At 44.3% G+C, this 19,383-nt stretch overlaps 2 protein-coding genes and 1 non-coding gene across 6 annotated transcripts; all 3 read left to right on the top strand.

The window, feature by feature from the left end:
- The first annotated feature begins 2,546 nt into the window (after nucleotides 1–2,546).
- On the top strand, nucleotides 2,547–6,065 carry RPL18A (ribosomal protein L18a). The gene is made up of 5 exons (XM_062491979.1): nucleotides 2,547–2,614; nucleotides 2,985–3,164; nucleotides 3,707–3,836; nucleotides 5,379–5,488; nucleotides 5,915–6,065. Exons 1-5 carry the CDS (start codon nucleotides 2,597–2,599, stop codon nucleotides 6,005–6,007), a joined length of 531 nt encoding a protein of 176 aa, XP_062347963.1. The 5' UTR covers nucleotides 2,547–2,596; the 3' UTR covers nucleotides 6,008–6,065.
- On the top strand, nucleotides 4,471–4,602 carry LOC134043882 (small nucleolar RNA SNORA68). Its single transcript, XR_009933197.1, has one exon. It is a non-coding gene; the product is annotated as a small nucleolar RNA SNORA68 (small nucleolar RNA).
- Nucleotides 6,066–7,482: 1,417 nt separating the features above from the next.
- KICS2 (KICSTOR subunit 2) lies at nucleotides 7,483–17,065 on the top strand. 4 transcript variants are annotated; one of them, XM_062491977.1, is made up of 4 exons: nucleotides 7,483–7,748; nucleotides 9,776–9,849; nucleotides 9,946–10,064; nucleotides 14,362–17,065. In XM_062491977.1, exons 1-4 carry the CDS (start codon nucleotides 7,514–7,516, stop codon nucleotides 15,176–15,178), a joined length of 1,245 nt encoding a protein of 414 aa, XP_062347961.1. In that variant the 5' UTR covers nucleotides 7,483–7,513; the 3' UTR covers nucleotides 15,179–17,065. The 4 variants fall into 4 exon arrangements, with proteins under 4 accessions (XP_062347961.1, XP_062347960.1, XP_062347962.1 ...); XM_062491976.1 differs by having other exon boundaries at nucleotides 9,928–10,064; XM_062491978.1 differs by having other exon boundaries at nucleotides 7,483–7,589; nucleotides 9,776–10,064.
- Nucleotides 17,066–19,383: the final 2,318 nt, after the last annotated feature.

The raw sequence follows: 19,383 nt of genomic DNA, 5'->3' as shown, positions 1-19,383 counted from the left end.
AACTCATCTTACAGCAATTAGAAGGATGCAGTTCCTTACCAGTGAAGTCATACAGCTATGTCCCATCAAAAAAACTTCTCCTTTTCCCCTACTAAATACTTTTAAATGCATTTAACAGTAAAGGTTGTTCTCATAGTGTAAAGGAGGAGGAACAAAAAAATTCAACCCATTTCAAATGGGAAAGACTGCCCAATTAACAATACACACGTGGTCAAAGTGTGCAACTTCGATCCAGATATAACCCAAAAATGAAAGCATTCAAAACACTTTAACTACAGATCCTAACCACGGGAACAATCAGCAATTTTAAGTGCAGCAGTCAGTCTAAGTATTTATAAAATGTGGTAACACGGGGGCGGGGGGCAGTGGTGCGCCTCATTTGAATTTCTTCAAGTTTTCTCTCTACTAAAACAAAGACATTAAAATTCACGTCTTACAGTCTTTTTTGCGGTTTTGCTTGCTGCAAACCCTGGGCATATTTACACTCTTTAGGCTCTAGCCCCTTTACACTGACCTAACAGGCAGCTAAAAGCCGACAGCTGTGTAACTACTGCTACTTCAACAACTTTTCAATTGGACTAGAAAAGTTTTTCTTTTCTAGAAGTGACATTAAGTCTTAGTATCAGACGCAATATTACTGGCAGAAATTCCCGGTAAGGAGTAAGGCCTCCAGATTCGGTCAGAGCCCGGTCTCCTGTGACTGGGAACAGCTCACACCGCTCCGCAGCGCAGCCGGGCCGGGCGCTCAGGAATTCACAGCCCCCCGCGTCCAGCCCCGCGGCACAGCCACCGGCTTCTCCTTAAAGCTCCCCAACGCTGGCCCGGGCCGGCGGGAGTGCCCCAGCCCCACCGCCCACGGCGGGGAAACACCGCTCCGACCACGCCGCGACCAGCGGAATATGGAGGAGTAAGGAGGTCCCTCCCTCCATGCCGCCGTCCTATGATTTCTTCCTTCCCCCACCGGAACCACAGCCGACGGACAGCCACCGAGGCAGTAGCTCCCGCGAACACAACTGCATCGCAGACTACAGCGCGTATTAGCAGAGAAAAACACAGGTATTTTTCGTGGCACCCACAGGGCGGGACCGGCGGGGCCCGGCCTGCTGCAGCCCCCGCTGCTCCCCAGCAGCGGTGCCAGGCGGACGCAGCGGTGCCTCACCCCCTTCCACAAAGCTTCTCGGCTGCTGGGAAGGCGGCTCCGGGCTAAGGAAACCGGCCGGGGGACTCGCAGGAGCCCGCAGCCACCGCCAGCTCAGCCCACACTACCCCTTTCCCCCCGGGCTGAGTCACCCGCTCCGCGTGTCGCGTCCTGTCCGCGCCCCTCCGTCCGTACCTTCCCGGTCAGTGCTCCATCGCCGGCGGCTCCCGCCCACCCCCCACGGCTCCGCAGAGCGCCACGAGCACAGGGAGCGGGCCGGGCCCGGCCGCACCGCCTCGGCTGGCGGCGGGAGGAGGAGGAGGAGAGGCAGGACCGCCCCTCTCCACCAAGCCGGCCGGCCGCGGGACACGCCGGGATGTGTCCCGGCCGCGGCGCAGTCTGGGAATCGTAGTCCCGCCCTCGCCTCAGTACCGCCGGCACAGCTGTAAAACCGAGAGCACTGGTGGAATAAACCAGGGTAGTCCTGGCTCGCCCCCCGAACTGCCTCCAGTGTCTGCAAATCGTGCTGTGTCAGCGGCGACGGGCACAGGGCAGGGACTGGGCAGGCGTGGGATTGTCTATAAGGAGCCATCTAGCTGTGTCTTCACATGTGGCACCGGGCTCCTGCGCACGGGGCACTGCAGCGCAGTGCCGGGTACGGGGCGTCACTACACGCCCTCGTGGCCGTCGGGCCAGACTTAAAACCGACCTAAACGCGAACAACTGCATTACAAACCCGTCCTAGTCGCGCTGCTGTTACGGTATCTTTCAAGGCAAAACCCACTCCTGTCCCGTGGCTATGGCAGCGCAGCTCTCAAAAGGCATGAGGCGCCCAAATCTCGAGAGACTTGCTTGTCCTGCCATCAGAGCCGCTGGCCGCTCACGGTGCCCGGTGGAGGAACGAGGGCCCGGCAGGACCAGCCGCAAAAGAGAGGCATCCCATGGAACTGAGTGCGTGGGAGCGATCCGCAGGGGCAGCCTCGGGGTAGCCAGTGATGTCGTTCTCCCAGAGGAGGAAGAGAGAGAAAGGTTTCCCCGATAGCCCTCCGCTCCTGGCTACTGCCCCGAGGGGACTGCGGCACTTCCGCCTGGAGCCTCTCTGCCACGTCTTTCGCGTCAACGCCAGCAGGGCGGGCGGGAGACGGAGTCACGCACAGCTAGGTGTCCTTCTATTGGGACTATACAGGCCCGCGGTCTCGGTGGTGGGAACAGGGGGCCGGGGCCGCGCCGCCTGCAGAGCACGGGGCAGGGCGTGCACAGGTTGGGCCAGGCCACGCGGCGCCGCCAGGCCGGAAGCCAGGGCCGCGCGCGGAGACTGACAGCTGTGTGATCCAATCGCATTCTGCTTGCAGCCAATCGCCGCGTGCGCCGCCGGGGGCGGGGCTGGGTGACTGACGTGAGGCGGCGGCGCACGCGGCCGTGTCTTTTCTTTCCTGCGGGCCGCGGCTGAGGAGCGCCATGAAGGCGTCGGGCACTGTGAGTACAGGCCTGGGCCTGGCGGGCGCCGCTGGGGCCGGGATTTCGGCCGAGGTGGCCGTTGAGAGGGCGGCGGTGGCGCGTTGTACCGCTCGAGAGAGGCCGGTGCGTGCCCGAGCGGCGCCGCCTGATCTGTGAGGCGGCGAGCGGCCAACATGGCGGCGGCGCCGCTCCCGCCGGGTGCGGATCCAGATCGGCGGGCGGCACCGCGGGGAGATCGACCCACCCGGCACAAGGGGCTCTCTCCACTTCTGGATTGAGCTGTTCCTATCGCGTTGTTCCTTCGAGGAGCCGCGGGTTCGGGGCGGGCGCGGCGGTGGCTCCGCGGCTCATTCACTCTGCGGTCCGCCTGTTCTTCGTGTCCCTGCAGCTGCGGGAGTACAAGGTGGTCGGGCGCTGCCTGCCCACGCCGAAATGCACGACCCCTCCTCTGTACCGCATGAGGATCTTCGCTCCGAACCATGTTGTGGCCAAGTCTCGATTCTGGTACTTCGTTTCTCAGCTGAAGAAAATGAAGAAGTCTTCTGGAGAGATTGTGTACTGTGGCCAGGTGAAGGATTGAAAACCTAAAATCGTGGGAGATTCTTACGGAATCCTAGCCAGGTGTATGTGGAAGGATTTTATAGGCATTACAGTTACGGGGTGTGAGGTTGAAATCCATTAATCTTTTAGTTGCTATGAAAAGGAGTGATAGGTTTGGTTTTTGAACATAGTGGTATATGTAAACTTAATAGAAATTTACTTACTGCTTCAGAATTATGAACTGTGTTGCTCTCTTATTAGACTAGGTTCATTGTGCAATACGTCTTGTAAGACGCCTTGGGAAAGTGAATGTTTGTATGCTTACACTCTGCCTTGATATTTCAAGAACAGTCTGTAGAGATGTAATCTTGTATTTTTCTTTGAATTATTAAAGCTATTTGCTCTGAATTTTCAAGACAAAAATGCAGCTATGTTGGTAATAGAAAAGAGAGCAAAGAGTTGTTTTTTTTTAACAAAGCAGTGGTTTTGTTAGATCTCTGATATACTTATTCTTAAAATTGTAAAATGGTGATAGTGTATCATCTCTAACCACTTCCATGTTCTTTCCAGGTGTATGAGAAGTCCCCTCTGCGGGTAAAAAATTTTGGTATTTGGTTGCGCTATGATTCTCGTAGTGGAACCCATAACATGTACAGGGAGTACAGAGATTTGACCACTGCAGGTGCTGTCACTCAGTGCTGTAAGTATATGTAACTGTTTGAGGTGTAAAATAGTAGGGTCAGATGTACAAGCAGAAGATTAAATCTCCAGCTGGGCATAAGGCATGCTGATCAATCCATGGTAAAAGAGTTGAAACACTGGAAAATTAAAGGAGGGCATTGCCAGATATTCCATAGATGTTTTTCTGTTATACATGTGGTATCTGACCTGTTACCTCTCTTTGTAGTTTCTCTGACTGGGAAACTGACTCCTGCTTCTTTTTGGTGTGTCTTTCTATAGTTCTAGTAACAAGTTTTGCTATACAAACTGAGAATTAATTTTCAGGTGCTGTGTGTGCATTTCCTGCACTCTGCTATTTTAGGATAATTTAATATATCTTCCCAAATCTTATGAAGAGAGTATTTCAGAGATCACGTGGAATATACTAGCATCTGTCCTTTTTGGAGTAAGTAAAAAAAAAAAAAAAACTCAGGAAAAAATCCCTATTGTTACTCCAAGATCTCATTGCCTCATTTTTGGGAGAATTAATGGTTGTCCTGATTTCAGTCTGTTTTGTGAAGTACTTGAGGGATAGACCATTTTCCTGGTTCCTATACTTCTCTCTATCAGTATAGCTGTTGATACTTGACTCCAAAGTGTTACAAGCACTACAGATTGCACATAAAAACCCAAAGAATATTGTTCTTAATAATGATATTCTTGTCATGTGTGCAAATATTAAATGTATCTTGTCGCCTTTCAAAAGCTGAAGTGCTGTTGAAAGTGAAATTTAAGGTTCTACATTAACGTGCAATAATCCCTGTTCATGAATATACTGAAGGATTCCTTAAGAAGCCCAGGAACCTTATTTTTCATGATACAATGACTGGTACTTTATGTTCAAGAATAGTTGTGACAGGTAACTTTTTAATAGGTGTGTTAGATCTTCATGGGAAGCAGGAGTATTTCAACAGGGAAACCTTGTGGACGTAGCTGTGGATGTGATTTGAAGCCAGTGATTTGCACCGCTGAATAGAGGAATTTTCAGATAGCCTAAGTAAGATGCTTTCTCCTGTTCAGAAAGCCTGATTATGTGGGCATGAACATCAATTCACGGTTTACTGCTGGTAAACTTGAATAAAAGTTAAGATATCGCCAGGTCCTACTTTTACTTGCACTTTTCTTTTGGAAGGGAAGGTGTTTCGAAGGTCATGTGTCTTTCCAGTAAGGGTATTTCAGTGTTGATTCTGAATCACAGGATTTTCTCTTGCAAGAGAGTAAGTAGTCCTAGGTATATTACTTGTGTCCATGCGTACTTTCTTGAGATTGGACAAGAAAAGTAAGATGGCTCTTCCTGTTGAGGTGCTTACTTAGAACTTACAGGAAGAATTTGCTGATGCTTGTCGGTTTTGTGATATTTGTGCCATCACTTTGCATAATAGAGACAGTGATTTTAATTGCAGCTGATCATAAATCTTGTAAGTTGTACATGGCACTACAAACACTTCTTGAACAAAAGGCTGTAAGATTCTTGAACTGAAAATGTAGAGAATTTTATTTTTAATGAGTTCTGTTGTTCCAGACCGTGATATGGGAGCCCGTCATCGTGCCCGTGCTCACTCTATCCAGATCATGAAGGTTGAGGAAATTGCTGCCAGCAAGTGCCGCAGACCAGCAGTCAAGCAGTTCCATGTAAGTCAGCCAACACTGCACTGGCCACTGGGTCCCAGTCTAATGCTGGACTGGAAGGCAGGATCTGTCTTGTGTGGTACAGGTTTGCTTTGCAGCCAGACACAGGGCAGGGACCAAACTTGGGTGCGTATGTTCATGATTATGGTATATTGTGATCAAGACTTACACTGCTACAAACAAATACTTGGAAAGAAGTCACAGTTAAGCAAATACATGTTATGGTGCAGAAATCATGCCTCTGACTGGCATTGCTTTGGAAAAAAGAATGCAAAACTAAATAATTTCTTAAGTGAAGTATATCTTTAATTTGTGGATGGATTGCTTTTCTGAGTGTTAAGTTAGTCACTGACTACAGCTTGGCTATTCCAAACTATTTTCTGTTGTTCATCTGATACCTCAGTTAACATAGAAACATTTTCCTTGCAGGATTCCAAAATCAAGTTCCCGCTGCCACACAGAGTTCTGCGTCGCCAGCACAAACCACGTTTCACCACCAAGAGACCCAATACTTTCTATTAAGTAAAAATAACACGTTGTCAACTCTGTGTTGCAATAAAGATCTTATTGGATCCTTTCACTTCCAGTTATCTTTTGGAGACTGTGTCCTGATTATCTGGAAGTCCCCATTCCTACTCTTTTTATTTTCTGTAAACCATTGGCAGCCTACTATTGGCAGCTGTGATTGCCTTGAACAGGTGGGTGTTTCAGATGCTGACTTAAATTACTGAGATATCCCATCAATAAATAAGATTTTTAATAACCTACTTTCCAGGTCAGAGAAGTCAGTTGTTGAGCAGCTGTAATATCCTACCTCCTTTTTGTCCCTTTGGCACACTAACTGAACAGCTGAGTTCAGGAAGAAGGCAGGTTCTGGTGCATGCTGAACTCAGACTTGTCAGCTGTAAGAGTAAATACCTCATAACTGCAATTAAGCTGCTTCAAATTTTAAGCATTTGAAGCCAAAATTTTAGTTATAACTGGAACCTTTTCAGGGACTTTGCACACCACTCTTAAGCTCAAGGATGCATACAGGTGTGCCTGTGCCTAGAAAAGAAAAGTGATGAAGGACTTTGCAGATTTATCCTTTCATACTGGACCAATGAGTGAAAATTACGACAATTTTTATATCCAAACCCAAATCCTTAGGCTATTTTGTTTACAGTAAGAAGCTTACACATGCTGTGTAGTTGAAGTTTATTTAACTGGCTCCTTCATACTTAAAAGGTGATACTTGCATCTGGTGCCCAATTTCACTGATGGTGTTTCCTAAACAAGAAGCAGTCAGCTACTTAAATTAGTACATCGGTTATACCAGCGTTAGAGAACTGATGCTGTGTTTTGTCCAGATGTCAGTTTAAAAACAGCTGCAGGTGCTGGGAAATACCGTGCAGAGGAAACTGGAAATGTCTTCTGCCTGGGTTAGCTGGAGAGCTGCCACTCCATCTGGAGAGGTGCTGTCTGTCGGTGCAAGGGCGGGTAGTTCTGCGGAACTGGGACCAGTCTGTGGCCGCAGCGCGCTCCTCTTCTGCAGCCTGGGCCCGTGCCTCAGCCACGTACTCCTCAGCGCCTGCAAGGAGAATCAGTTCAGGCAGCTCTTCTGTCTGAAACATGAACTAAAGAAAACGGAATTAGTGCGGGCAACGCGCGATCTTCCCAGTCGCAACGGAGGGAGAAACCATAAACCCAAAGTATCTGGAAGGTCCTGTGGGAGTTAAAGAGGTAGGAATAAGGGCCTCAGAAAGACTTTGAAAAGAACAATTTAGCAGGAAACTGTCTTTCGCTTTACGCTTACAGCATGAAACGCAGGGCGGAGGCGAGCGGTCGGCGCGGCCCGGGCACAGCACCGCGCAGCGCAGGCGGGCCCGGCCCTTCCGGGCGCTTCCGCTGCCCCGCCCGCCAGCAGCGCGAGCCCCGCCCATCACGTGATCCAGAGCCGGCCTCTCCCCGCCCCGCAGGTCACGTGTTCCCGCGCGCGGGCGGGCGCCGGACGCGGAAGTTGCGGCCGCTGCGGAGGCGCCGGGCGGGATGGGGGAGTCGATCCCGCTGGGAGCGCCGGTACCGGTGGAGCAGGCCGTGCTGGAGACCTTCTTCTCCCACCTGGGCATATTCTCCTACGACAAGGCCAAGGACAACGTGGAGAAGGAGCGGGAGGCCAATAAGAGCGCGGGGTCCAGCTGGCTGGCGCTGCTGGCCGGGCTGGCGCACCTGGCGGCGGCCGAGAAGGCCTATCACAGCATGACCTTCCTGGGACAGAAGCTAGGTACCGCTCCGGGGAGGGAGGGACCGGCTCTCCTAACCCGCGCCGCGCCGGCCTCAGCCCGGGGCCCGCCCCCTGGCACCGGCCCTGGCTGCCGGTGTTTGCACGGTGCTGCGCACCCCAGGTCCCTGGGCGCTCTGCCTCGGCGGGTGCGTGCGGGTGTGTGCGTCTGAAAGACAAGTGCCGGGTTAGCGAGTGTCCGTGCGCCCGCCGAGAAATCGGCTGTGCCATTCGTGCTGCCCTTAAAGCGTGAACGAGAGGACAGGTGCTGTACAGGTGGCACACTGGCTGTTGTACCAGTCGCTGCATCTCTTCACTGGCCGGCAGGGTACCTACTCGCCCTTCCCAAGAATTAGCCAGAGGTTTTTCTGTGTTGAGATCTCTGGCTGAGATATAGGCAAAGATGAGCTTACTAGGGTGACCAAAGCGTTAAAGCTTTTCCGCCTTGTATTAGAGGTGTGTATGTGTAAGTACTGAGGGCTGGAGATGGCATCCTTGAAGTTGTTACCCATGCAGACACTGCAGGATCTCAGGAAGCTTTGGCCACGATCTCAGCTTCTTCGTGTTTTGTCAGTACACGAATAGAAAAATCCCAGACTGGCAGAGAATGAGCTTTCATGATTCTACCCTCTGGGCAAAGCTGCTTATTTTCTTTTTGAACTGCAGATGGCTATGGAAAATGGATCAAAGGATATGAGTTTGATGTATAACACATTAAACCATCAAGAAATTTTGGCTTTGTTATTTAAGTGGTGACTTGGAACTATTTATAAGAAGATCTTTACAGCCAAAACTCCATCTATAAGGCTGACTTTAAAGAGTGCATATGGTGCTTGCAGTAAGGATAAAGGTGGCAACAGAAGGGGCAAAATTTTGTGTTAACTATTTATTTCCTGCTAACTTCATGGACAACTGCAGTAGATGATTCTTCCCCCTATCTGTGCCTGGGAGGCTACTTTTGTTACAGTGGGAACTGTTTCACTGTGATAGCCAATTCTCTACCTTTCTACCTCCAATGTCAATGGTCACCTTTGAACATTATATGTGTAAAAGGAACGTGGAAAGAGCTATCCAGCATTACAAAATTTATAAGCGGTTTCAAAGTGGCACCTAAATTTGGAATCTTTAAAAGATTCAGATTCAATTCCTGTGGTCTTTGCTGAGCTGCAGCTGTTGACTGCCAGAATGGCACATTAGGTATTCTGTAAATAGAAACTATGAAGTAAGGCTAGCACATTTGTACAGTGTTTTTGGAATATCAAAATTAAGTATCTTTTACTTTGACCCTTTACTCCAGTCTTCTTTTCTTTTTTAAATTCCTCATAGCGTTGAGCTGGTAGAAGGGAGCACAGATGATTTCTTGTTTTCCCACCCACCCTCCAAGTTTTTGTTATGGATTAACTTGCACTGTGGTCTCACTGGGATCAAGTGTGATTGTTTTCCCTTCGAATTCCAATTCGTATTGAGATTGTGTAGGGACTAGAAACATTTGGTTTGTATGCACAGATTGAACACGTGGTTCGCTTTGTGAATTTGAGTGCTTCGTGATTGAAGAGGGACTGTTCAGGGAATTTCTGGAAAACGTCTAGAGTTATTAATAGGAGTGGAGGCTATTAAAATTTGATCACTCCAGTCATGATAACTTAATTCTTCTGACTTCCATAGATAACAGTATTTCCAGGTCATGTGTCATAGTAGAAGTTTAAGTGAACCCTGGGTTTCTTAAAAGTCATGTCATAACTGAGGCAGCTGTGAAGGAGTTACTGCTTTGCAGCAGCCATTGGCTGCTGAAACATGAAGTGGGACAAGTGTAGCTTGCATGCAATTACATAAAGTGCTTCTGAGCATATGCTCTGTGATTCAGTTACTTGCAGAATAGAACACTGAAATTTGTTTCTTTGTTAAAAGAAGTACTGTAATTAAACAATAGTTACAAACAACTAGACATATAATTACAAGAATTTTCCAGTGTTGCTTTCTAACTTTGCTGTCCCTGGATTTTGGTAATACCTCCATATTTATCTGAACAGGTGGTCAGTCATTCTTCAGCCGAAAGGACTCCATCCGAACCATCTACACATCTCTGCATAATGAGCTGAAGAAGGTGGTGGCGACGGGTCACAATGCACTAGGAGGAACAGCTCCTCACTTGGAAGAGCTGCTTTCTCACCTGTCTGAACAGCTCTGTTTTTTTGTTCAGGCTCGGATGGAAATTGCTGACTTCTATGAAAAAATGTACACGCTCAGCACCCAAAAGTTCATTAACTCTGAGGAACTGGTAAACATTTTGGAATCCATCTTAAAGAAATACAGTTCAAGGTCAGTGCTTTTTTGCTGGCAGTATGTATTCAGACACGTGATCTGTAATACCTGATGTTGAAGTTTAAAGCAAACCTAAAGACTTTGCTGTCCTTTGACTGCTGAACAGCACAGTCCCTTCACGAGTTCATGTGTGAAGTCTGTGTTGGCCAGCAGCATCAGATGCGTGAAGATTCTTCAAAAGAAGAAAAGTAACAGAGGGAGTCTGCTCATGGTGTACTAGGAGCCTTCCTCCCTGTGCCTTAGTTAATGCTCAGCATGTTCATTTTCAGGAGAGAGGAAGAGTGATTTTCCTTTTATAAGATGCACGGCTTCTTGAACTTTTTCTTTGGCAGAGGAGAGGAAACAAGCTTTAATTCCACGTGGACTTCAGTAAAGTTGACATAAATAAAGCAAATACTTGTGTGACAATCTTACTTTTTAGTAAGAATATATGTCTGTTTAGATCTAAAAGCTACACCACAACTGTCTGGCCTAGCTGGGAGGGCTTTATGGTGGTCTGTTACCACCTTTCTCCAGAGGTCTTGGAGCCAGTAGGAGGAGCACCTCTGAGACTTTGGTCCTTGCTGATAGGGTTTCTTGAAGTTAAGATTTAATAGTTCCTGTTACTAAAATCCTGGGATGTTTCTAAATGAGGGTAGAATGGTTATTTCACGTCTAACTTATGTGCCTTGAAAGTTATGGCAGTTTAAAAGAGAATTTTTGAATGTTTGTCAACACACTCAAATTCTGCTTCTTCATTTTAAACCAAAGAAGGTAGCCATTGCAGGAAGTTAACTGTCAGATTTGGTTGAATTTCTTTAAATTGTTGTTAGTGAAATAGTATCTAAGAAGACTTTTGGGGAGAATATTCATAGGTTTTATTTTTTTCAGTTAGATTGTTATAGTGTTCACCTAGGAAATATGAAAATAATTCAGTGCTTTCTGATATTCCATGTTGAAGCAGTACAGCTGATTCCCTTACTTTTGGGGGGGATACCTTTGGCAAATTGCTATGTGATTTTGCAATTTGAAAATCAAAACCAGTCTATATGATCTTAGTAGTGATGTTTTGCAATTCTTGGCTTGTGGTCACTTAAAATATCAGTGCTGTTAGTCAAATAAAAACCTGAAATTTAGATATATTTTCGTTGATGCGGTAAACTTTAAGGCATAAAGGGAAGTAACTTTAGGGTTTTGGGTGTTTTTGGCATTTTTTGTTTGCTTTTTTTTTTTTTTTTTTGAAAAGTTGATTTCTCTTGTACACTAGCAACTGCCATCTGATAGGCATTTGCTGAATCAGCAACACTGTTAAAGATCTTGAGAACTGAAATTCTTACTTTGATGAAGTGATTGGAGACAATACCTGCATACAAAATGTTTTATTATGCTACATAAATAAATTTCACAGGTGCATTTGTACTTCTTGGGCATTAGATGTTACATTATATAATATATATTATGTAACTATATATATATTATAGCATCTTTTAAAAAAATAAGTAATGCCTCCCTGGAAAAAAATATTGATGATCTTGCTTTGGGTTAATAAGCAGTCTTTAAGATGGAGACAATCTAAGACGCTGTCAGAGCCAATTCAGTAGCTGCAGTGTGCTCCTCCCCAGTGAGGTATAGAATATTTCTGAAAAAAAGTGGGTATAATGATATTTTCCTTTAGGCCTTCCTTTTAGTTTCTTCATATCTCAAATCAGTTTCTGGGGTGTGTTATGTTGATATATACTGGCTGCAAGGCATTTCTGCTTTACAGGTAAAAGGTCAAATAAATTCATCTTTACCCAGCCTCTTCCCTTTGTCAGTGTAATCCTCACTTGTAGTTGAGGGTGTGTGCCATTATTTCAGCCAGCTGTGCTAAGGCTGGACAGGATGTGTGTTTTTTAAATTGGTTCTGGCCTCGGTTTCTTTCCTTTACATGTGAAAATAGCTGGGCAGATAATGTAGAGGGAATACCTGCTTGCTGGTAAAGGAACAGCAGAATTGGCTGTTAACAAGATATACTGTTTGTATCTGAAATAGCATTAATTCCTGAACAGTTTAAAGCTATTTTGTTACTATTTATTGCTGACTTGTGCATGAACAGTACTCGACATTTTCCCTTTCATTTTTCTCTGGAATACATCTGGAAGAGTAACTTCTGAAATTTTTAACTGTTGTTTTGAGTCTGATCTTAAATAATTAAAGCAGGATCCTTTAAAAGCTTAGTATAAAATGAATAAGTAACTGTAACACCTATTTTGATGTAATAATTTTTAAATGTTTAATGTTGTTTATCTAGTAGTATTGTGTAATATGCACATGAATGTGTGATGTCTGGAAGGAAATAAAAGGAAAATGTGGCTTCTTCACAATCTGCAAAACAAAACTACCATTCCTCTGCTTTCAGGAATGACTAGGAGGAAAAAAATCAAATTTCCAATGTGTTTTTACATTTTTGACATTGTGGCTTATGAAATATTGTAAAAACCTGTCTGTTTTGCATGAGACTAAGGTCGGTTGGATGCTTCTATGTTACAAACCTCTATTACGGCAGGTATACTTAGTACATAAGTCATCAGTTTTTCTGCAACTGTATCAAGCTTCTCAGCTGTGGCTGAGGTGTATATTTTTGAATTAAAACAGTTTAGCCAATCCTGCTGGACAGTGAAACGTTAAGAAAGCCATGAAGCAAAGTAGAAGTGGGAAGCTGTACATCAGGAGACTTTGGCAGTGCTGCCTTAATAAGGATTTTTAAATTGATTTCAAGATTGAAGAAAATTTTCTGGTTCTGACTGTACATGTGTTTAAATCGCTGTGCTGTGTGTCATTTGATGGGACTGCAACAAACAATGTTGCAGAATGATTTTTGTATCCTCTTAAAATACAGGGCAACAAAACTGATTTTCTGGTGAATACCAAAACCATAGGACATATTTACTGTTGACTGTTAGAAATAATTTTTAGTCGACTCTTGTTTGTTCAAAGAAATGTAAATATGCTCTTAACTTCTCAGCCCACCAAAGTGGCCAGTAAACACTGGATCTCTGCTATAGCAGGTCAATCTGAGGGGTTGCTGACATGTGCTGTGTGCAGAACGTGCCTGGTCACCCACCCAGGCCAGTTTCCCCAACGTGGTGTATCAGCTGGTTTAGGATATTCTTAATTTCATTTTCTTCAAATAAATTTGGTCTTGCATCTTAAAAACATATCCTTGCAAGATACAAATTGTAGCTTCCAAAAAAAAAAAAAAAAAGATGCTTAGTGATGAGTTATAAAATAGTCAGACATTTCTCACAAGCCAAAGGGAAAGTAATGGAGAGGGGATGAAAAGCCTGACATTTTCATTCTCTCTTCTAGTCTACAACAAAATGAAGTATTTTTGTTTTGAACCAACTGTTTCCAAAACCAGTTGTATTTGTTGTGTCCTAGAAGTTGACAGGAGTAATGACATTGCTTTAGTTTTAAAAGCTGGAAAATTCTGTATAAAATTTATTGTTTTAAACCAATAACAGGGCCCAAGATGTTTTTCTGAAGTGAGACCATAAATCTGTCTTTACTTAAATGGAATCCTCATCAAGTCTTTTTTTGAACTGTTCGTTGTTCTTTATAAGAGACCTCTTTGAACCCTAAATATCTGTGAGGGTAAAAAGGCCACTTCTTGCTAAAGTTACATGTTTTACATTACAGTTTTTCACTATTTCAATTAAGTATGTTATTGATGATAGAAATTTGCAAATAATTAGAGTATTGTGGAAAGAGAGGTGGACTGCATCTGTATATTTTCTGAATATCAGGGAAAAAATGGGTTAGAAGAGAAAGAGTTAATTATGGTTCCAAAAAGCAAAACCAAGCTCAGCTTGGCTTCCTCATAGCTCCCCTATGTGAACAACAGATTTATAATGTAATTCCTTTGATTTAATTTAATGTCTTACTGTTATTCCAGAACCATCAAGACATATATTACTTCCAAAAGAGATTTTAAATTGGAGCAAGATCACCTGAATTTAAAAAGAAATGGTCTTATAGTAGTTCATGGATTAAGATAAACTGTGATTGTTCTTGAACTGATGAAATATAACTCCCTTACTTTGATAGAGAAATTTCTGACAGGTGTTTTTTTTGTCAGATGTGAAGCGCTGTTTGTTTGTGAAAATATTTACCCTAATTACGTAAAAAACCCTGCTCTTTAAATTAAGAATATTATTTTTTGTTTACACTTTGCTTTGATGTTTGATCTTTTGTCTGTTAACTGGCAAATACTATCTGATTATTTCACCGTTGTGTACAGCAGTTCTCATGTCTTGACTAATGTTATGTTTTCTAGATTTCATCATCCAATCCTCAGTCCTCTTGAAAGCAGTTTCCAGCTGGAGGTAGATGTGCTTTTACACCTCTTAAAGGCTCAGGCTCAGATCTCAGAGTGGAAGTTCCTTCCATCCCTGGTCAACTTGCACAGTGCTCACACAAAGCTACAGACTTGGGGCCAAATTTTTGAGAAACAGCGGGAGACCAAGAAGCACCTGTTTGGAGGGCAGTCTCAGAAGGCTGTGCAACCTCCACATCTCTTCCTCTGGCTAATGAAGCTCAAAAACATTCTCCTTGCCAAGTTTAGCTTCTACTTTCATGAGGCCCTTAGTCGGCAGACAACAGCATCTGAAATGAAAACTTTGACTGCTAAAACAAATCCTGATTACTTTGGGAAAATTTCCAGCTTCATCCGGAAATATGATGCTGTCAATGTTTCCTTAATTTTTGACAATCGTGGATCAGAGAGTTTTCAGGGACATGGTTACCATCATCCCCATTCATACAGGGAAGCCCCCAAAGGAGTGGATCAGTATCCTGCAGTGGTGTCTCTGCCTAGTGACAGGCCTGTTATGCACTGGCCCAATGTGATCATGATTATGACTGATAGAACCTCTGACCTCAACAGTTTGGAGAAGGTTGTTCACTTCTATGATGACAAAGTCCAAAGCACCTACTTTCTGACTCGCCCCGAACCTCACTTTACCATTGTAGTTATTTTTGAGTCAAAGAAGTCAGAAAGGGACTATCATTTTATTTCTTTTCTCAATGAAATTTCACATTCCCTTAAGAACTCCAAAGCTTTTGCCAGCTTGAAACCTGGATCCAAAGGGTGAAATACAAACTACTTAAAAGTTGTGAAGGCCCTATGCCAGCCTTGAGGGAGCAGTAGCTTCCAAAGTTAGATAAATTTGTGATTCTCAGAGTCTAACTGAAAAGGAACCATTTTTTTAAATGTTGTAAGTTTGTTTTTTTTAAGCTAACAGACACTTGAAGAAAAGTATTTTTGGGCAGTAGGGCAACCTAATTGTGGGGTGGTAAAGGGCCACCATGGGGGTTTTTTGGTGGTTTTCAATTTCTGTCCACAGTTTAGTTGCCTGTATCAGAAAGGAATATATGCACTTTATCATAGTCTGATCATTGACTGTCTTCTACAGAGTTTATTGAAAATATGGTGAAGATGGAAGCTACTATCTTTTCAGAAAACTGCATTGTCTGACAGGAATGATTTCTGGGAACTGAACACTGATGCAAGGGAATATTTAAAAAAAGAGAACCTGCAAAGACACATTTTAAATCGAAATATGATAATCAGGGAAGTCACTATTGTTAATTATAATTTAGTTTCCAAATGGTTTAAAATTATAATTGAGATCTCTGACACTGTTAATCACTGGTAATGTGTTCTAAAGGCCCTGTGTCGTAAAGCTTGATCATTGCTTCAGGTCTTGGGCTGGGGCAAGACAAGCTGCAGCATGGCCTGGAAGGCTGGTATGCTCTGCAGTGCTGTGTCAGTGTGGGCCCAGTCTTGGCTCAGACTGACTGAAGCAGACAAGCTGAATTTTGAGCAGGTGTTCTGGAAGGAACGGCTCCATGGAAAAAGCACCGAGACTCTTCAATTTGTGCTTTTGTCTGGCTAACTTAAGAAAAAAAAGTGGCAGTAGAAAATGCCCTTTCTAAATGATTTATTGTCTAATATGCCGTTAGTGTCAACCTAGATTTGTTTTCAGGTTTTTCTAACTATTTTTTCTCTCTGTTTGGTTTTAAATAATTTCATAATTAAGCCAAAACACTTTGGGGATTTGGATTTAAATATATAGCCTATGCAGTATGTTTACCTCATTCTTTCACCACTTCCAGGCTGCAGGGTTGGAAAAAGTATGTTTTCTAGTTTAAAGCACCCCGAAAGTGCTTTAATTTGGAAATCAGGATTTCCAGATACAATAAAGGGGTCAATTTGGCTGTGCCTCTAGCCTTACATTGCAGGATTCTTCTGACTGTTAGCTATGCAGTTGTGCACGCACTTTCACAGGGATTGAGAAAAAATGATGTACATATAAGTGTAGTAAAGTAAGGTCATCAGTTGACACTATGTCATGTATAATAACATAGTTTGGTTTTAAAAGGGAGTTAAAGTAAAAATCTTAGTTTCTGTTAAGATTGGACTATAAAAGGTACTTCTGCAAATGTGTCTTTTAATGATTCCCTTTCTCTCCCACAGAAGGTTGTGGTAACTTGTCTTGCCTCTCTGCAAATGCTGACTTTTTACAATTAAATAAGCACGTTCTGTTCTTGAAATACAAGCTCTGACTTTCCACTCTGTGCCAAATGGAGCCTTCCATGCTTTGCTCTAACTGTATGTAGCCTGTTTTGAATATCTGTGCTACTGCTTTTTACCTGAAGTCTTGGTCTGACTGCAGCATCACTTGAGAAAGCTCAGTCTGCTCTTTGCCACTAGAAATTAACAGGGGTTGCAAATATACCAGTGGCTGGAGGGCACCTGTTTTTTTAAGAGTGTTGCCCTTTGCAGCTTGAATTGCATTTTAACAGGACAAAGTTGCAAATGACAGTACTCAGAGAGTTTGTTTGCTTCCCTCTATGGGACAGTGACCTTGTAATAACATGTAGTTTTGACTTCCTCAGCCTGAGTAGCACAAAAGAAACTGTTGCCAGAACTGATTCCTAGTCTTCAGCAGTGTAAATAAAGTGTTGTACAAAATCTGTCTGACTGTACATTACTTTCCTGTCATAGTGTCTGTGGGAAAGGGGAGAGAAAACTGGAGGAAGAAACTGCGTGGTAAAAACTTCATTTCTGCGTTGCAAGGGAGGAGCTGGAAGAGGTGGAAAGGAAGGCTGTTGCCCTTTGAAGCAGACCAGCGGCTTTTTCCAGTTGCTGAAATGGCTAGAGGCTGTTCCCAGGGAGGTGACTGTTCAGCAGACTTGATAGTTCACATCACACTCTTGTCATTGTTCTTGGTAATGGTGTCTCAGAAGGGAAGGGAAGGGATGCTCGGTCACGTTTCTGTGCAGGAGGAGGTATTTTGCTGCCGTTTTTTCTTCAGAGGATCTTGGGGAAGTAATCACAGGAGCCTTGTGATTTGTGGGTAAGAATTTCTGAATATTTCCATTGATGAAGAACCAAAGGGAGCCATAACCATTACTGTTGTGGTATGTGATGGGAGAGAATGGGAGAAACTTGCAGGCGGAAGGTAGGAAGAATTGGGTGCTGGAGAAAGTTGTGGAGCTGTCTCTGAGTCCTGTCCCTGTGGGTCTCCTTGTGAGATCTCAGCCTTAAATTAATATAACATGGGGAGCGGAAAACTCAGGCCGTAGGAAGTGGCTTGGATGAAGACGGGTGAAGCTGAAGAGAAGTTACATACAATCAACATGAAACAGTGTTGCAGAGTTGAGGTGTGCTGTAACCAAAAAAAAGTGTGGAGAGTGTGAGCATGTGGAAAGAATGAATATAGATTTCTCAGATCTGTGAAAACTCACAGCATAATTTCTTATTTGATGCTTTATGGAGTAACATTTTCAATTACAAATGACGTGATGGGGAGACTGCATGCGGTTCAAACTGGGAGATTAGATATGTGGAAGAAATTCTTTGCTACGAGCATGGTGAGACATTGGAACAGGCTGTCCAGAGAAGCTGTGATTGCCCCATCCCTGGCCAGGTTGGATGGGGCTTGGAGCAACCTGGTCTAGTGGAATGTGTCTCCATTCCTGGCAGGGGCTTGAATGTAGATGGTCTTTAAGATCCCTGTCAGCCCCAATTGTTCTGTCATTCTGTATCTATGGTGCAAAGCTGGCTATCTGTTTGAATGTTAACACTTATTGTTCATCTAATTCACTTTAAAAAAATATTTTCACTACAGCAGAAAGTAATTTTATGGCACCAACACAGTTCATCGCTGCTCTGGTCCACTCTTCATATATAAGCCTTTTGAGATATTTGTGATCATTCCTTTCGTAGCTCTTTGACATAATTTATCTGAGGCTTATTCTTTTTATATGTGCAGGTTGGCCTGCTGCTGCCTTTGACTGCACTGTTTCCCGGTCTTCTCATAACCAAGCTTTGCTTTAGAAAATCAGCAGTGTGCTATACTTCATTCCTAAAGTCCTGTTTAATTGGCCCACTGCCTACAACCCCTCATCTTGCAGAAAGTAGGATGTCACACAGTGTGGTTGCTCCTGGGCTTCTGGTGAGCTCTGTGGTTGCTTCCAGAAGTGCTGGCACTAAGCTGACTTAGTTGGCTGAAAAGCTTGGTGTTTCCGCCCTGTTTGCTCCTTTTTGCTCCTGTTTTCAGACTTGCAGAGCTGTAAGCTAGCCATGCCCAGGTGGGTGCAGCAGAGGCCAAGCACTGCTTGTTTGCAGTAGGTCAGTGTTGTGCCCACAGGAATAGGTATTGAGTGGCACAGCAGGGATTTGGGCTGTAATTGTGCTAAGGTGGGAGCTATTTATTGGGAAAAGCAGAAGAGGCTCTGGCAATGACAATGCTGACAAAGTACAGCAATAATATAATGCTTTGAATTATATTGGCAAATTGTTAGACCTGGGAAAAACAATTACAAGTCAAATGCAAGATGGAACTAGACTCTGATTTAATGTTAGCAAAGGATTGATTTAAACATTGTCTCCTTTGGAGGATAGTGGTAACAGCTTTTTGTCATGAAATTGCTTTAAGCACTCAATAATTTTCCCTAGGAACTGCTTCTTTCCCTCTCCAGTGCATGCATGCACTCCACACATGGCCTGACTTAATTTGGTCATTGCTATGGAGCTTTTCTGGGGGAGTTTTTCTGTTTGAATAGTTCTCTTAACTTTCAATCTGGTGTTATAGCCTCTGGGTTTGTGATAGGGTAGCAGAGTTCTCCACCTTGCAGCTGGGACCTGGCTGTGCCCCAGGTGCACAGGACAGTGGCAAGAAGAGCAAAATGCAGGAGAAGGGGAGACAAGTCAGTACAAGATGGGCTTGGGCAGATGACAGCTCTGGAAAAGAGAGGCAGGGAGAAAAGAGATGCAGAGGGCTGCATTGCA

Source organism: Cinclus cinclus, chromosome 4, assembly GCF_963662255.1.
Source record: "Cinclus cinclus chromosome 4, bCinCin1.1, whole genome shotgun sequence".
Lineage (NCBI taxonomy): Eukaryota > Metazoa > Chordata > Aves > Passeriformes > Cinclidae > Cinclus > Cinclus cinclus.
The sequence above is the reverse complement of the archived record's forward strand: the minus strand, read 5'-3'. Positions and strand labels throughout refer to the sequence as shown.

Excerpts from the sequence above, each read along its gene's own strand:
- RPL18A (XM_062491979.1), top strand. Across the intron at positions 3,165-3,706 it reads AGATTGTGTACTGTGGCCAG|GTGTATGAGAAGTCCCCTCT; the intron begins GTGAAGGATTGA and ends TGTTCTTTCCAG. Across the intron at positions 5,489-5,914 it reads CAGCAGTCAAGCAGTTCCAT|GATTCCAAAATCAAGTTCCC; the intron begins GTAAGTCAGCCA and ends TTTTCCTTGCAG.
- KICS2 (XM_062491975.1), top strand. The coding sequence starts at position 7,514 with ATGGGGGAGTCGATCCCGCTGGGAGCGCCGGTACCGGTGGAGCAGGCC. Across the intron at positions 7,749-9,775 it reads CTTCCTGGGACAGAAGCTAG|GTGGTCAGTCATTCTTCAGC; the intron begins GTACCGCTCCGG and ends TTATCTGAACAG. Across the intron at positions 10,065-14,361 it reads TTAAAGAAATACAGTTCAAG|ATTTCATCATCCAATCCTCA; the intron begins GTCAGTGCTTTT and ends TATGTTTTCTAG.